Below are 16346 nucleotides of genomic sequence, written 5' to 3' on the forward strand. Positions count from 1 at the left end.
AAGCTTTCAATTATATATTATTAATTCCAGCAACGTAAGAATCAGTTTTGTAAACACGATTGCCAACGAAGCAGATCTGCTTTTTTTAAAGAGAACTTTCGCATGGACCTAAGTTCCTTTGATAAATTATTTGACATCCTCCGCCCGTTACAAAAAATGGATACAAATTACCGAAAAGCTATTACTATCGAGAAAAGAGTGGCTAGGATCATCTGCAGATTATCATAGTATCGCCAACATGTTCGGAGTAGGTAAATCTACGGTTTTCGCAGTTCTACTGGAATTTCGCACCGAAATCTGGAGATTACTGCAACCATCCTGTTTTAAAATGTTGCCTCTAAGCTGAGAAAATATTGCGTTGACCGAAAAGAAACCGGTAATTTTGCATACAAACGGCGTTGACAATTTTTGAACGGCTTATGACTCTCTTATCGCATTTTTGCTTTTGTCAAATATCAGCTGGTACTTTTACCTTGCCTTAGAAAAAAAGCGCGCGTAATTTTATTTATATTTGTTTGTTTGKCGGTAATTTTAATATGGAGCCCACAAAGGAGCATTTTCGTCATATTTTACTTTATTATTTCCGTAAAGGAAAAAATGCAGCAACCTGAGTTGCTAAAAATTTACGTGATGTGTGTATGGCGACAAAGCCTTAAAAGAAACACAGTGCCAAAGTTGGTTTGTCAAATTCTGTTTGGGAGATTATTCTCTCAAATATAAGCCACGTTCAGGTCGGCCAAGTGCAGTTGATGATGACGTCATCAAGGCTTTAATCGAATCGGATCGTCATGTAACTGTGATATGCATCTTAAACGCAATGGAAATTATCCGTTTTTGAAGCAAATCATAACTGGAGATGAAAAATGGATTCTTTACAATAACGTCAATCGAAAACGATTATGGTGCAAGCAGGATGAAGCGCAACAAACCACTCCAAAGGCTTAAATTCACCAAAAGAAGATTATGCTATCAGTTTGGTGGGATTGGAAGGGTATGGTATATTTTGAGCTGCTTAAAAGGAACCAAACGATTAATTCGGATGTCTACTGTAAGCAACTGGATAAATTAAACATAGCAATCAAGAAGAAGCGACCAGAATTGGTCAATCGTAAAGATGTCATATTCCACCAGGACAACGCTAGACAGCACACATCTTTGGTCAGTCGCCAAAAACTGAGTGAACTTGGCTGGGAACTTTTGATGCATCCACCATATAGCCCTGACCTTGCACCTTCAGACTACCATTTGTTTCGGTCTTTGCAAAACTCTTTGAATGATAAAAATTTTGATAAGGACGAGGACATAAAATCCAACTTGCTTCAGTTTTTTGCAGCTAAAGGCCAGAATTTCTCTGAGCGTGGAATAATGAATTTAAAGGAAAGGTGGCGAAAGGTCATCCAACAAAGTGGAAAATATATAATTGATTAAAGTTCATTCTAAAACTCAAAAAAATGTTTTCACTTTTTTTGAAAAAATCACCGGTTTCTTTTCGGTTTCGAGGTAATTGGATTCCCATAATGCTTAGGAGCAATTGGTAAACATTGGTTATAAAATCTTAAATTTGCGCTAATGTTCTAATAATGGTTTACAGACGGATGCCACATTGAGATTCATCCATCATCTGACGAAGCTGTGGATTATTATAATTACATATAAAGGATGGTATTCCACCGTTTTGATGGCATTAGTTGACTCTAAGTAAAGTCTAAAAACTCAGTATACACATAAGTACATAAGTAATGAGTACAATGTATTTTCAGATACCGTTTTACTTACATAAACGTAGAAAGTCCCGGGCGATATAATGACTCTCAAATTTATGAGACGTCATCACTTAATAAAGAAATAGATAGCTATGCTTTACTAAGCGAAATGTCTAGAAAAACTTCGGGCGGAAATGTGCCAGTATTCATTATTGGGGATTCGGCTTTTCGATTTAGCAAACAACTATTGAAACCGTATCCATTTAGCGTAAATCAAAATAATGGTGAGAAGGTATTCAACTGTGCTCTTTCGAAAACACGTCCAGTTGTGGAAAATGCTTTTGGACACCTCAAAGCCCACTTTCGAGACATCGGAAAAATAATTGACAACTCCATAATAAAAGACGCAACATGCCTTCACAATTTTTTAAATGGTAACAACGACACGCTAACCGCTAAATGGTTATGCGCTTTGGAAGAGTTGGAGACTAGACGCCAAAAACCGTGTAATGTTTCATATGCATCTGACGACCCAATTAATGGAGATATGATTCGGACAGCACTTTGTACATATTTTGGTAAGTTCATGTGTATATTGTATCACAATGTCTACATTTTACACAATTACATATACATTAAATTAAAGATAAAGTTGTACAAACCAAACAAAGTTTAATTTTATTTTCCATACAAAAACTAATTCATGTCTACGTTAAACATATATTTTTAAACAAAAAATATATTCATAAATTTTTTTTTGTCATATCCATAATTTTTTAGTGGTTTCATTGGATTCGCTGAGGGCGACGGTAGGCAAACCGGTGATGGCAGTGGAGATGCAGCAACAAATTCTACCGAAATTTGAAGTGGTTTGGAGTCAGTAACACATTTTTTAAAAATTTACATATGTATGTAAATATAAATAATATATTGAATTATAAAACAAATGTTTCTTACTTTGAAAGCTTTCCCGCACTAAGCTCTCGGCAACGAGTACGGCTTTCATTTTCTCATACAGTGGCCACTGCGAGGGAGAACCGTCAGTTTACTCGACTGCTGCCTTCTCTTTTCTGTAAAACATAATATTTATGTAATAACTCAATTTTTTCTTAATTTTATTTAATTACCTATATCTCTATGATGCATTTTAGATTTGATTTCACTCGCCGTGAAATGCACACCTTGTTGCTGCAACTCCATTGTCATTTCCTCCATTATGCGGTTATTTTTCCTTCGCCGTCGAAAAGCACTAATTTTATTCTGCCACAATTCAATCAGTAGGGCTTCTGCTCTATCACTTCAACAATTTCTTTTCTTGTATTTTTGTTTTTCCATTTTTTAATATTAATTTCAAATACAAACTAACAATTGTCTATGGAATGTAACCAATTACAAGTGACAATTAAGGGCCGTCAAAATATGTCTTCCAAAAAAATCAATTAAACTAGAGCAGGCACCAATTATAATGAGTGGAGTATAAGTTTTCAAGTAGTTTTCAGCGAAAACTGTGTTGTCATTTGACAGATATTACATGGACGAAAACACAAGTTTTCGTGCGAAAACCAGTTTTTCCCAAGAAAACATGTATAAGTAATACTATGTTCAGACCGACAATAGTATTACTTATGTGTATTGTATACCGGGGTCATATCGAGTAAGGGGACACTGAATTATACGGTTTATCCTGCGGCTCAGCTCCCCCTCGATATACGAAAAAATGGAACCTCGCGAGCACTCAAGTGTTTCGTAATACACATAAGTAATTTCAGCCTTTGTCCGTTGTGACATCGGTCACCTTCTTGTGAAATCACATACCTCTGAACCTATTCGACCAATTTCAACCAAATTCGGGTACATAAAATTATTCTGACAATTATGTTGCGTTGCAAAAATATAGCACAGTGCTTTCTAATTATACAAATGAACAAATCGAAATACAACTTTGCGTGTATGATATGCCATCTCCGAAAATTCTCAAAATCGAACCATAACTGTTAAAGCTTTCAGACACAGAAAACCTATGGATGACTATTTACCGAACAGATTTGTCGGTGTGTGAAATATATAATTAAAATTCGGAGAAATCTTGATAATAGTATGTCTGTCTATCATAAATGATGGGGTAAATACTACCCTTAGCCCTCATTTATATAATAGAAAGTTTCTCCTCTCATGTTAACCCCGTGAATCTACAATAATTAGCCACAACCTTTGCGGTGAATTGATGACCCAATTGAGTCCAACTTTTTTTCGTTACAGATGAAATAAATCAACAGTCGAATAAGAAAACTAACTAAACTACATCTGTGTCATTTAGAGGCTATAGGTATTTGGTGTTGTTCAGAAATGTTTATATTGGTTGTATTGTGGCCGAGAGGACCGTGGAGAATGGTCAACCGAACAAGCAAATATGAAATGAAAAGCAAGCTGTTATATAGTATAACTTAAACAATTTCATCTTATAATATTTTCAATTAAATAATCTTGTTTATTTGTCTTCTTAGGAAACTTTTTGCCAAGAGAGCAAAGCTCATATAATGTAGGTTATCAGGCGTATCTACATAATAGAAACAGGGAACGAAAGTGTTTTCAGAGACACCTGGCGCATCTACTTAGCTGCACTAGCAAGTAACGGTACGCATACACGTACGTACATATACATACATTGCGCTAAAGGAGATGCTCACAATTTTCAACGCATGCAATTAATATAACTGTAAATATGACTATAGTATATTAAATGAATATAAATGCGAATTCTTTGTTCCCTCTAGTGAAATGGCATGTGAATAATAATAATTATTATGCGAGCAGCAGCAAACATCGCATCGCAGGTGGCCACCCGACATGACGTAGTACGCGTGTGCACAGAAACCGCCAGGTCGACAGACAGGTTAACCGTGACGTTTGCACCAAAATCACTTTGCAAAGCAAACCGAGCAGAAATATGCGTAATTCCAGCAACAACAAAAAGGCCCTAAAAGAATTAAAAAGGAAAACAAAATTAAACGCTTGAAAATGGCAACGAAATGCAATTAAAGATATTGCAATCGCAAAAGCAACACGCGCCGCTTAAAACTGTTTGCGAATGCAACAATTGCAATTGTGAAGCACAAACGCACAAATGCTGATGATATCAGGTGGCAACGCTAAAGCTGTGGCTACGCAACAATGTGAATTAACGGTAAATTATGTCAATATTATTGACAGCATTTGGCTGATTAAAGAATCGGCGTGCGAGCGGGCGGCAATTCCAAATTGCGCCGGAATTGCATATTTTTCATATTTTTAATGTTTCCAGCGAAATCACCATTTTTATTTGCTGCCACTGACACTTATTACGTCTGCGTTTACCTCGCTTTTAATGGCTCCTGTTCGGCTGTAATTTAAAACATGCGAATATACGTCTGTGCACTTACTTTGGCAATTACATCTCTTTGAGACACACAAGCGTATGAGTTACGCTCGCACATCGGTGGGAGAAATATTTGTAATAAAAATACTTAAATAAATTATTTAAATGAAAATATGCTGCAAATATAGTGCAGTAGTTTATTTATAATATTTTCACCAAGTGGTTTTACTTTAAAATACTTTGATTCAGCGAGCATATCTTTTTACAAATTCGCAACACTTTTCAATGAGTAGTAGCCAAACAACGTTGTTGTTGTACCAATTGTCGACAGCGATTACCTACTATACACATATGCCGATCGAAATACGCTAAGGTACATGAAGTATTTTCTGGTAATTTTATCAATATATGTATATAGCAATCGAACTTACTTGATCTACATCAGGGAAGCTCATACTATGGCTCACTTGGCTCCAACGTCACTTATAATAAGCACAAAAGTATACTATAATATCTTTTACAAATACAAAAAGAATTCTTACAAGAACTTGATTCCGATGATTTAGTTTGTATGACAGCTGTATGTTATAGTGATCCGGTATCGGCGATTTCCATAAATGAGCAACTTCTTAGGGAGAGAATGTGCTCAAAATTTGAGAGCGATATCTTAAATACTGAAGCACTAGTTCGCGTGTTGTCATCGGAGAGGTATTCACTGTACAAACGTGGTCAATGAAACTTTCACCCTAGCTGGGGTTGTGCCGCTGGACTTGGGACTCGTCACGTAAATTGTAATTCTAATGAAGGATACACGAAAGTCTCAGATATAGGCCTCTATAGGGAAGGTGCCGCTATTCAGATGGTGAATTTCCTTGAATAATACAAAATCGACTTCAACGTATCCTATGAAATACGCTGGATAAGTCATAGCTGCACGAAATATGGTCCCCATGAGTCAAAGGATGGGCACACAAATATCAAGACCAAATTTTATCACTTTATCCATAAGTCTAATTTGTGGCAAAGCGCTGACACAAGAAAAGGACAACTTTAAAAAAGAGCAATCCTAAAATCGCTTGGAGAAATCACATAATAAACTGGGTTTTAAATTTCCAATTCAAAAATTCTAGATTAAAAATTAAATATTCTGTTTTAAATTCCAATGTTGTGATTAAAAATCGATTTAAAAATTAGTTTTTATTGAAAGATGTTTGTGCTAAAAATGGATATATTTATTAATTTGAATGTGCAAGTTTGTAGACCAGAGCTAAAGAGTATTGAAGATGATGGCTCTAATTGAAGAAAGTAAGAAGACGACGGAAGAGAGACTTATTTTCAACAAAATGAATAGAGGCATAAGAACTTTGAGGTTCGGAATGCTGAATAGAGGCATTCGGTTCGAAATGTTACCGAAAATTCAGACAGCAAACAAATGGTTTCAATCCAACATGGCAACGTTATCATCTCGCACATAAACCAAAACAAGGTGAAAAAGCAGGAACATTTTTTCAACAATATTGATCTTAAGAGTGTGGAGTTAGAAAATCCACAATAGACCACATTTTTACATTACTTCAAATCTTGGAGAGAATTCACCGTTACTTTTTTGTTTTGTGTTGGTCCGAGTTGGACAATTTGTGGTCATATGGAGGCCTACTTTAACCCTTATGTTAGTAACCGGTGTATTTGTGTTAATAGCTTTCAAGCATTTTAAACTTTCAAATCGTCGTTGAAAGAAAGGTAGTTTCACGTGCATTGCGAAGAAATGTCTAGCATGTTGAAGAATATTGCCATTGACAATCATCGTCGTAGACTTGTGTATCTGCGGACCATTTGGTCCACTGTATTAAGGTCAGCTTTATATTTATTACAAAAATTTATAACTTCTGGTTTTTGTTTAGCGTCATCACAACTGATGAATCTGATTGCATTGTTGATAACAGAATGACAGCTTCTTTTTAGGGACGTAGGAACACATGGCAACCTTTACGTCAAATCCAAAAACTATCAAATACTGCTCCCGTGTCTTATTTGCTGCCATAACACTAGGGATTTAAGGTTTACTTTTTTATCGTGCCAACATGTACATCTGAGCTAAATTGGAATTCTATATTGTCCACACATCACCAATTGAAGCTGCCCTGTCTTCCTTCTTACGTTGACTTCGGGTATTACTATCGTCGAATCCTACAAAACCCAGAGTATTATGGAATCTCGTCAATCCCATCGTCGCGCGATACAGCGGATAGGAATTGGAGTGCCACATATAATATTAAAGTATGAACTGTATTTGAATTATTTGCGCCAGCACAAATCAATATACCGAAGAATGAACAAATTTCGGGTGTCGTAATGAGCTTCCATTGATGCTGAGAGTTTCGATGTTCAAATCATATTCAAAAATTTGTTTGTGGGTACCCGGGTACCTGGTTGCTAAAAGACGTCGGTAAATTTGATTACTAACATAAGGGTTAAGCGCACTATTTGTTTAATCGCGATACAATCATTGTTGCTTGATCTGCATACTGGAAATTAAAGATTCAGATGGAATTAAACATTCGGCTATATGGGAAATAAGAACGATTATAGTCGGATTTCGTTTATTTTCGCACCGGAAAAAATATAGGAATGTAAGAAAACATTGAATACCAGATTTACTCGAAATCGGCCGGGTAAGTTCTGAGGTACGGATTTTCACTAAAATGTGGTCTTTGCTACACCCATCGTCCATTTTTGATCCCGTTTCCTATCAAGTTCTCTTAGAATATATAAATATGTATGTTCCCAGAACATTTCGCTTACGAAGCTATATTTAGCATTTAATAGTCGATTCGCATGTACAATTTAAACTTACTCCCTAGTGTAGTTTAAATAGTATCTTACCTTCAAATTGGGGCACACATTCAATTTTACATGCAACTCCTTAATAAATTGCCGCAGTTTCTTTCCAGGCTCGTAATCGAAATTTAACTCGAGCGCAAAAACAGTAACAATATTTTCACTCATCGCGTGCTATGAGCTTTTCATTACAAAACTTTTTAAATGTGCAGACAGATTTACAACCATATATACGTATATATCTTCGAAGGATAGTACATGTGTACAAGTATGGTATACGTATACATGCTACGCATTTACGCAATCATGCTTCCACACATGGATTTTCCCCGAAGGCCCCAAAGTTAGAAAGTAAAAACTTTATGCGAGGCAAAAGACACACATGTGTGCACGGGTATCCACAGTTGTGGGTCCGAACAAGTGCAGTCGCGTACGACTAACGAAACGTATACGATTTTGAACTTCATAAATACGCAATTTAGCTGGTGGATATCATATGAATGAAGTTGGTGACACACGAGGGCAGCTATCTTAGATTTTCGATCTATTCTTTTTCGTTATTTTTTTGGAATTTAGTAGTGGAAAGATTTGGTGGGTGGGAAAAGTTTCGCTTTAGCCTCGGGCGAGTTCTACTGAAACTTATCAAATATTAGCAGCAGCTGAGTGCAAAAAGGGGTAAAGTAAATCTTTCAGCATTTTAGTGCAAGACTTTCGAAACGGAAAACATTTATGACTATGTACACATTTACACAGACACAGACATACTTATGCATGTATTCTAGTCATAAGTTCCATAAGTATCCCTGGATGTGTGTACCTTTGAATGTGCGGCTTCACATCTGGGAGCTATCAGAAATCCTTTTCAATGGCTCGTGACAACTGCAAGTTTGCAATATATTTGCTAAGTGACGGGCTGAAAACAAGCGGTGAATATTATCGCTGCTGATTTCTCCGAGTTTGTCCCAATTGTATTCAACGAAAGTGCAAAATGATTGCATTTAAAGTGGACGTAACTGACCCTACGAAAAGAGCATTTGAGAACGGTTTACATATTAGTGAATTCTTTTATTTATGACCAAAAAGAAAAGTTTCTTTTGCAAAATTAAAGTAGAAGTACTTCGGCACATTTTAGTCAAATAATACGTGTATTCATACCATTTCCAACCTATTTCCTTTTCCAATGTCAATTAAATTATCTGACTGCAAGATTCTCAGTTGTTCATGCCTAACGTCTAAACTTATCTTATAACCTTGCAGGTGAGTACTGATTGCTCAGAGATCATATACGCGACCATTTTCGTATGCATGTATGTTATGAAGAAAATCGGCATTTACTATTATACATACATACACAAGAGTGGGTGAGACATTTTTCGACGAGAAAATGTGAATGCGATATTGAAAGTAGCTGCTTGGTTATCTAATCTTAACATCAAGATGAAGCCGTAAATCGCAAATGTCAGTCGCTGGAAAGGCCTTTGTCCGACAAATATGTAAGGGCTCCTTCACCATCAGTGGGCCTTATAAAAAAGAAATAGTTATTGCAAATCGATATTCGATCATCAGAATGAATGACTTATTGTGTTAGCTGTGACAGACTCGACTCATAGCCGAATTTACAGCAGTGCGGCAGTCCACATGGTCTTTCCAAGGGAGTGGCGGTCTTCTTCTTCCTCTGCTTCCCCCGCGGGTACTGCGTGGAATAATTAAAGATCGCAAGTGTTTTTGTTCTTGTTTTAACGTAGTTACTAATTCCCGTTAGGGTGGTAAGGGTTATCTATGTTGTCGTCTACGTCACCTAACGGGAGGCCCAGGAAACGTGCTGTTTCAACGGAGTCGGACCAAAGGGAAAAGGATGTCAGATGAGTGGGGTTGACGGAGCATGAAAAGAGGTGGCCTGTGTCATGCGGAGACTCATTACATGCAGCACATATGTTGGATATGTCGGGATCTATTCTGGACAAGTAGGAATTTAACCTGGTACAATATCCTGAACGAAGCCACTATCTTTTAATTCGCTATATCAATGTTGTCGTATATCTCGTACAGCTTATCGTTCCATCGTCTATGGTATTCGCCGTGGGCAACGCGCAAAGGACCATAAATCTTTCGTCTAACCTTTCCTTCGAAAACTCTTAAGGTCGACTCAACATATGTTGTTATCGTCCATGCCTCTGCACCATACATCAAGACGGGAATAATGACTATTCGAAGTAGCACCGTTTGGAAAGAGCAATTCTGCGTCGGATTTCGAGGCTGACATTATCGTTGGTTATCAAGATTGACGAAATTATATACGACCTCAAAGTCAACAGTCAACAGTCTTACTTTAGAGCTTAGTCCCGAGTGCGACGACTGTTTGTTTGATGACACGAGATATTCTGCTTCGCTTCCTCATCCAATCTGGATAAAGCAGAACTAACAGCACGGATGTAAAGCCAATGATATCAATATCATCGGCATGCGCAAGAAGCTATACATTTTGTATAAGGTTGTGCCTGATCGATTAAGTTCTGCAGTTCGAATTAAGTCGTACAATAGGGAGTCGTCATGTCGGAAACCGACGGAGCTTTCCGAATTTTTCAACGTTAGTTTGCACAATCGTATTAGTTAGCGGGGATACCTAATTCAGACATCGCGGCATAAAGTATATGGTGTGAGTCGATTCTCTCTTTTAACGGATCTTTTGCAAGATTTGGCGCATTGCGAATATCTGGTCAGTTGTTGATTTTCCAGTCTAAAGCCAATCCAATCGCTGAAGCTGATGCATGCTCCTTTCAGTTTTCGCCACCGTATTTGCATCCATCGGCCCCCGCCGATTTGTTGTTCTTCAGACGAGTGATTGCTTTTCGAACTTCTTCATAGTCGGGCAATGGAACGTTTGCTCCATCGTCATCGATTGGGGAAACGGGTTCGCCTTCTCCTGGCGTTATGCATTCACTTCACTCACGATATCTATCCCATCCCGCACGTGTTGTGGTCGATTGTCACGTTGTGAGGTAGGCAGTCTGTTTTCTCTCCGCTGCTAAACAGCAATCCTTTTCGTAGCTGTTCTTTTGCATTTTCCGAAAACCAATGGTTTTCTTTGCAGCTTGAAATGTCGTCCGACAGTCCCTTCTACCGAGTTGCTGACGAATGATTTCAGAGAGCAGAAGGCAAGTAACGTAGAAAACTCCTCTGCAGTCTGTTGTGATTGCAGCTTCTCAACGTCAAATCTTCCTTCTGTTTTTGTTGGCGAAAACCGCAATCGATGGAACCATGAGTTGTACGAGGTATATGATGACATTGACATGGTTCAAAGAATTAAGAGGCAGCGACTACGCTGGTTTGGTCATGTCGGAAAGCAGGGGGACCTGGCTACACTTGTAATCTACAATTGTCGCCAAACAGCGAAAAGGAAGAACGATTGGTGCGCTGTTGCAAGCTCGACTCTAACCGAAAATGAGGAAGAAGAAGAATTTACTTGGATGGAAATTTTGAAAAAATGCCTATTCAACGTCTAAACCGGTCGGCTTGAAATTTTCGCACGACCTAATATTCGTCAAGTAATGAGTGGAGGAGTAAAATTTTTTTTCACCACAAGCAAAACTTTTTGGAAATGTTTTTGGATTTCAGCTAATTTTAAGCAAGGAAATCTCCCTCACCGCCAAACACCGTTTTACGGACGTCCTCTTGAAAAAATACTGATTATTAATGACAATGAATTTCCTTAAATGCATTTTTTTTAATTAGTCAATTCTGACTTGTAAGTAGATAAAAAGGCTTAATTTAATATCAGCCACATTTTTGGTTCATGATATTATTCAATATTTTCCCTTTAATATAAGCAAAATATAGAATTTAATTTTGCTTTCGGCAGGGAACATGATTACATATATTTATATATAAGACTTGAGTGCTTAAGAAACCTCGTAAAAATTACTTTGATTTTAATCAGAAAATTGCATGGCATTTACGACACTTTACTGAACAGCAAATAATGATGGTGGTTATAATTTATAGCGATTGCATTATTTATTCGACTACGTATATTTATAGTTACGCAGAGGGATAACTAGACAGGAAATAAACAAGCAGTAAAAATTTGACTTTAAAGGAATGTACTTACAAAACTTAATAGTAAAGAAGAGAAAATAAGCATTAACATTGGCTGCACCGAAGATATAATATTCTTCACATATACAAAATATTTCTTACAAGAACTGTATTAATTCGATCTAAATACTTTATTTGGAGATTGCAGCATTGCCTTATGCAATAATCCATGCCAAAGTTCTTTACGATATCTCGTCAAATGAATCATCTTTTCATATTCCAAACGTACAGTGTGTGTGGCAGCCTTATGCTATAAAAATCCCTTATCGGTCGTTCCGACAAATGAGATGCTTTTTGGTCAGAAACAGACGAGGGTAAAACTTTTTCGATATCCCACACAGGGCCAAATCGACATAGCTCCGTCCCTCTGCTCATTTATATACACCCTGTCCAGAAAGTATCGGGAATTATTTTTCTTTATTGCGTCTTTGAGTTTACCATTTGGGTGTAAGAAATATCGTGGCAAATCTTAATATAGTGGATTCAGGATATAAATATTAAAAGTGTACTCCCGAATATTGAGCAAGTTGTGAGGGCGAACCTGGGACTTTAAAAAAATAAAATTCTCGGACTTAACAGTTCATGAGCTTTATGAAAAGAATTCCAACAATAATCAAAAAATTTAACACTTTAGGCACACGATAACAAGTACTGAAGAACTAAATTCCGCTGATACCTAGTATTTCACACTGTTGTAACTCGCAATGCTCAAAGCCGGGGAATACCATCAAGTATTGACAACACATTATTTTAAACAATTCTGGAAGAACTAAGTTCGCATCTTGCAGGGATCAAGATCGGGGTTTAAGTGTTTGCAAAATTTGAAATTAAATACCATATGTTGCGAAAGAACCAAGCATCCATTATTCGATGAAATCATAAATAATTACGATCAATTTTGGTATCTTCTTGACCAAAAGGCCATAAACTTAGACTTCAGTTTTTTATACTCTCGCAACAAAGTTGCTAAAGAGAGTATTATAGTTTTGTTCACATAACGGTTGTTTGTAAGTCCTAAAACTAAAAGAGTCAGATATAGGGTTCTATATACCAAAGCGATCAGGGTGACGAGTAGAGTTGAAATCCGGATGTCTGTCTGTCCGTCCGTCCGTCTGTCCGTCCGACCGTGCAAGCTGTAACTTGAGTAAAAATTGAGATATCATGATGAAACTTGGTACACGTATTTCTTGGCTCCATAAGAAGGTTAAGTTCGAAGATGGGCAAAATCTATAGCTATGTCAACCAAACTGTATTAAGTCGTTTCTTTTAGGCATTTCCATATACAGTTCAAAAACGGAAGAAATCGGATAATAACCACGCCCACCTCCCATACAAAGGTTATGTTGAAAATCACTAAAAGTGCGTTAACCGACTAACAAAAAATGTCAGAAACACTAAATTTTACGGAAGAAATCTCAGAAGGAAGCTGCATCCAGGCTTTTTTAAAAAATTGAAAATGGGCGTGGCGTCGCCCACTTATGGACCAAAAACCATATCTCAGGAAGTACTCCACCGATTTCAATGAAATTCGGTGTATAACATTTTCTTAACACCTTGATGACATGTACCAAAATGGGTGAAATCAGTTCACAACCACGCCTGAAATCTCGATTATTACTTTATCATGCGAGAGTATAAAATGTTCGGTGACACCCGAACATAGCCCTTCCTTACTTGTTTTTATCTATAGTTTAGTTTGCGTCATTTAAAATTATATAAAGAACATCTTCAAATGAGAATAGTTATAATGTGATATTAACTCGACTGAAGAAGCTAAGTTTAATATATTGAGTTAATGTAAAAAACTTCAAGCTTCGGATCGGAAGTTTCATTTTCATCTCTTTGAATTTCAATTATATATCCACGTATTAAACGATATTTTCGGTAAAATTTAAAGTATAGGTACTGAGATATTACCGAATATACCTAGGGGCTTTAACAACTTTTGTTCGATTTGGACAGTTTTTGGTCAAAATGTAGCATATTTCAAAGGTTGTATTCGTGCAAAGTTGTATCGTTATATTAATTGCTTCTTTATTTATATTATATGGGATATTTAAATTAATTGTGTTATATTCGAGGAAGACTCGCTTGTAGTACGAATTCACCAATTTTCAAACTGTAAGATAAGAAAATTGGCTATACAGTATGTGGAGCGGAGGCTCGAAAATATTTATCTTGGATATATAGGACACAATTTGTTCTTATTTACGGTAAACATTATTCCTGCATTTTGATACTAAGATTAATTAGCTTCATAGCACTATAGTTGTAAAGTTTTACCTTGATAACTTCATGGATGTTTGATTTGAATGCTGTAAAATGGAAGAGTTAAATGGAACTTAGAAGTTTGTTATATAGTAAGCGTGGTGTCAGTCGATCGCCCTGAGTATGATATTAATAATTGTATAATATTTGGTTTCACATTGGTCAGGTAGTACCCGACATTAGCGACCTTGCCCACTTAAAAAAAATTTAACTTTAAATTGTTCCCTGCTAATACAGTGTTCTATCTTATATGTATTAGTGTTCAGATATGACACTTGTGACAGTAGTCTGATTACGCCTATCTATGAACTCGTCCTTGCTTTTTGGGTACGGAACATATTTACCTAGTTTCTTCAAGATATCTAAATTTTTACTCAAGTTAACTCTTGCATGGTTAAATGAACGGGCAGGCAGTAAATCGGATTTCAACTCATCTTGTAGACCTAATTATTATTATGCTAGGACGGCGGTGATAACAATCTTTTCTCTTACGAGGACATCCACCAGCTGGGCTGCGGCATTTTTTAAATCAAGGGACCAGGTGCATATCCTTCAATCGTAATCCTTAATACGTTTGCAGTGATCGTCATCAAAAGAGGCTGGTTTCTTCTTTTCATTGAGGGAGTTTTTTCTTCGCGGTCCCAAACCTAGCGCAAGGACCCCCTTGTGGGGGGCCGATTCGTCTTCTCACTTTAGCTCGCCTTCAAACGGATGTTTTTTGGCTACCCAGAAGATACTTGGTCTAACACAAGAAGTCGTGAGCTGCTTGAGCCCTCTTTCCTCACATTCGCGAATTTCTACACTTGACTCCATCTAGCATCACACAAACGTTAGAAAAATAAAACTATTAATCTACTATGTATCGTTGTACTCTGTATGTTGCGAGAGTATGAAAAGTATCAAACCTGGATTGTTTTTATGTATGTAAGTACCAAATTGTGCACACATTTTTAATTAGCAAAATTAGTTGCACCGCTTCCCTAATTATATCCTTGGCAATTTACCACGCGCTGAGGTCGAGTAAAAGTAGGTTGAGGATGTAAAAATATAAATGTAATAAATTCGACGTTGCGAGTTTTCGAGAGAAAAGTTCTGCGAAAGATTTATGGTCCTTTGCGCGTTGGCCACGGCGAATATCGCATTCGATGGAACGATGAGCTGTACGAGATATACGACGACATTGACATAGTTCAGCGGATTAAAAGACAGCGGCTGCGCTGGCTAGGTCATGTTGTCCGGATGGAGGAAAACGCTCCAGCTCTGAAAGTATTCGACGCAGTACCCGCCGGGGGAAGCAGAGGAAGAGGAAGACCTCCACTCCGTTGGAAGGACCAAGTGGAGAAGGACCTGGCTTCACTTGGAATATCTAATTGGCGCCACGTAGCGAAAAGAAGAAACGACTGGCGCGCTGTTGTTAACTCGGCTATAATCGCGTAAGCGGTGACTACGCCAATCAAGAAGAAGATAATAAATTCAACTACGACTAAATAAATGCTGAACAGTTATGCTTATACATTAAGACAACGCGCTCCCAGCTTATTGCAAGTTGTTGGATGAGTTGATCTTTTTGTTCGGAAAATTGTTGATACAAAAGACGTGATGAGGCATTTCCCTAATTTTCTTTACACTTGCAAATATAGGGACGTACTATGGTAGGTCGTTAATTAAAATATATAAATTTCTATAAAAACAGTAAATAATAAAGAATAACAAATGTCTAGAAATTCGTACTTAGCTAACAGATACAGATGGAAATACAACAAGGTAGAAAAAAATAATACCCATATATATTTATATACTTAGACTTTAATGTTCAGCGGAAGAAATAACAGTAATCGACACTGTCAACTTTCTTCCGATTCCTCCTTTCGTTTCCCTAAACAGTTTTATGACGTTCCTCTATAAAATAAGAAAATTTATTTATAATAACAATAAGAGAGTAGAGTTACACTCTTGTTCTGCAGTTATATTTCACGTAATGTCCGATTTATAAAGTAATTATTCTGTGTTCTGTTCTACACATTTCTTGCACAGACTATTTAGGGTGAATGCCCTGTTCAGCTAAAGAGGCAGCCAAAATGAATTCT

The 16346-nt window shown here is 37.1% G+C and overlaps 1 protein-coding gene across 1 annotated transcript; it reads left to right on the plus strand.

Moving 5' to 3' along the window:
• Nucleotides 1-744: 744 nt before the first annotated feature.
• LOC108975938 lies at nt 745-2587 on the plus strand. The gene is made up of 4 exons (XM_018944779.1): nt 745-1534; nt 1592-1698; nt 1761-2281; nt 2484-2587. The coding sequence occupies exons 2-4, from the start codon at nt 1679-1681 to the stop codon at nt 2585-2587; spliced, it is 645 nt and encodes a 214-aa protein (XP_018800324.1). The 5' UTR covers nt 745-1534; nt 1592-1678.
• Nucleotides 2588-16346: the final 13759 nt, after the last annotated feature.

Source organism: Bactrocera latifrons, unplaced genomic scaffold, assembly GCF_001853355.1.
Source record: "Bactrocera latifrons isolate USDA-ARS-PBARC rearing strain unplaced genomic scaffold, ASM185335v1 scaffold_70, whole genome shotgun sequence".
Classification (NCBI taxonomy): Eukaryota; Metazoa; Arthropoda; class Insecta; order Diptera; family Tephritidae; genus Bactrocera; species Bactrocera latifrons.

What these genes read in the sequence shown, in the direction of transcription:
- LOC108975938 (XM_018944779.1), top strand. Translation starts at nt 1,679, where the DNA reads ATGGCATTAGTTGACTCTAA. An exon ending in ATGGCATTAGTTGACTCTAA is followed by an intron (nt 1,699 to 1,760) that starts GTAAAGTCTAAA and finishes ATGTATTTTCAG; the next exon opens with ATACCGTTTTACTTACATAA. An exon ending in AGCACTTTGTACATATTTTG is followed by an intron (nt 2,282 to 2,483) that starts GTAAGTTCATGT and finishes ATAATTTTTTAG; the next exon opens with TGGTTTCATTGGATTCGCTG.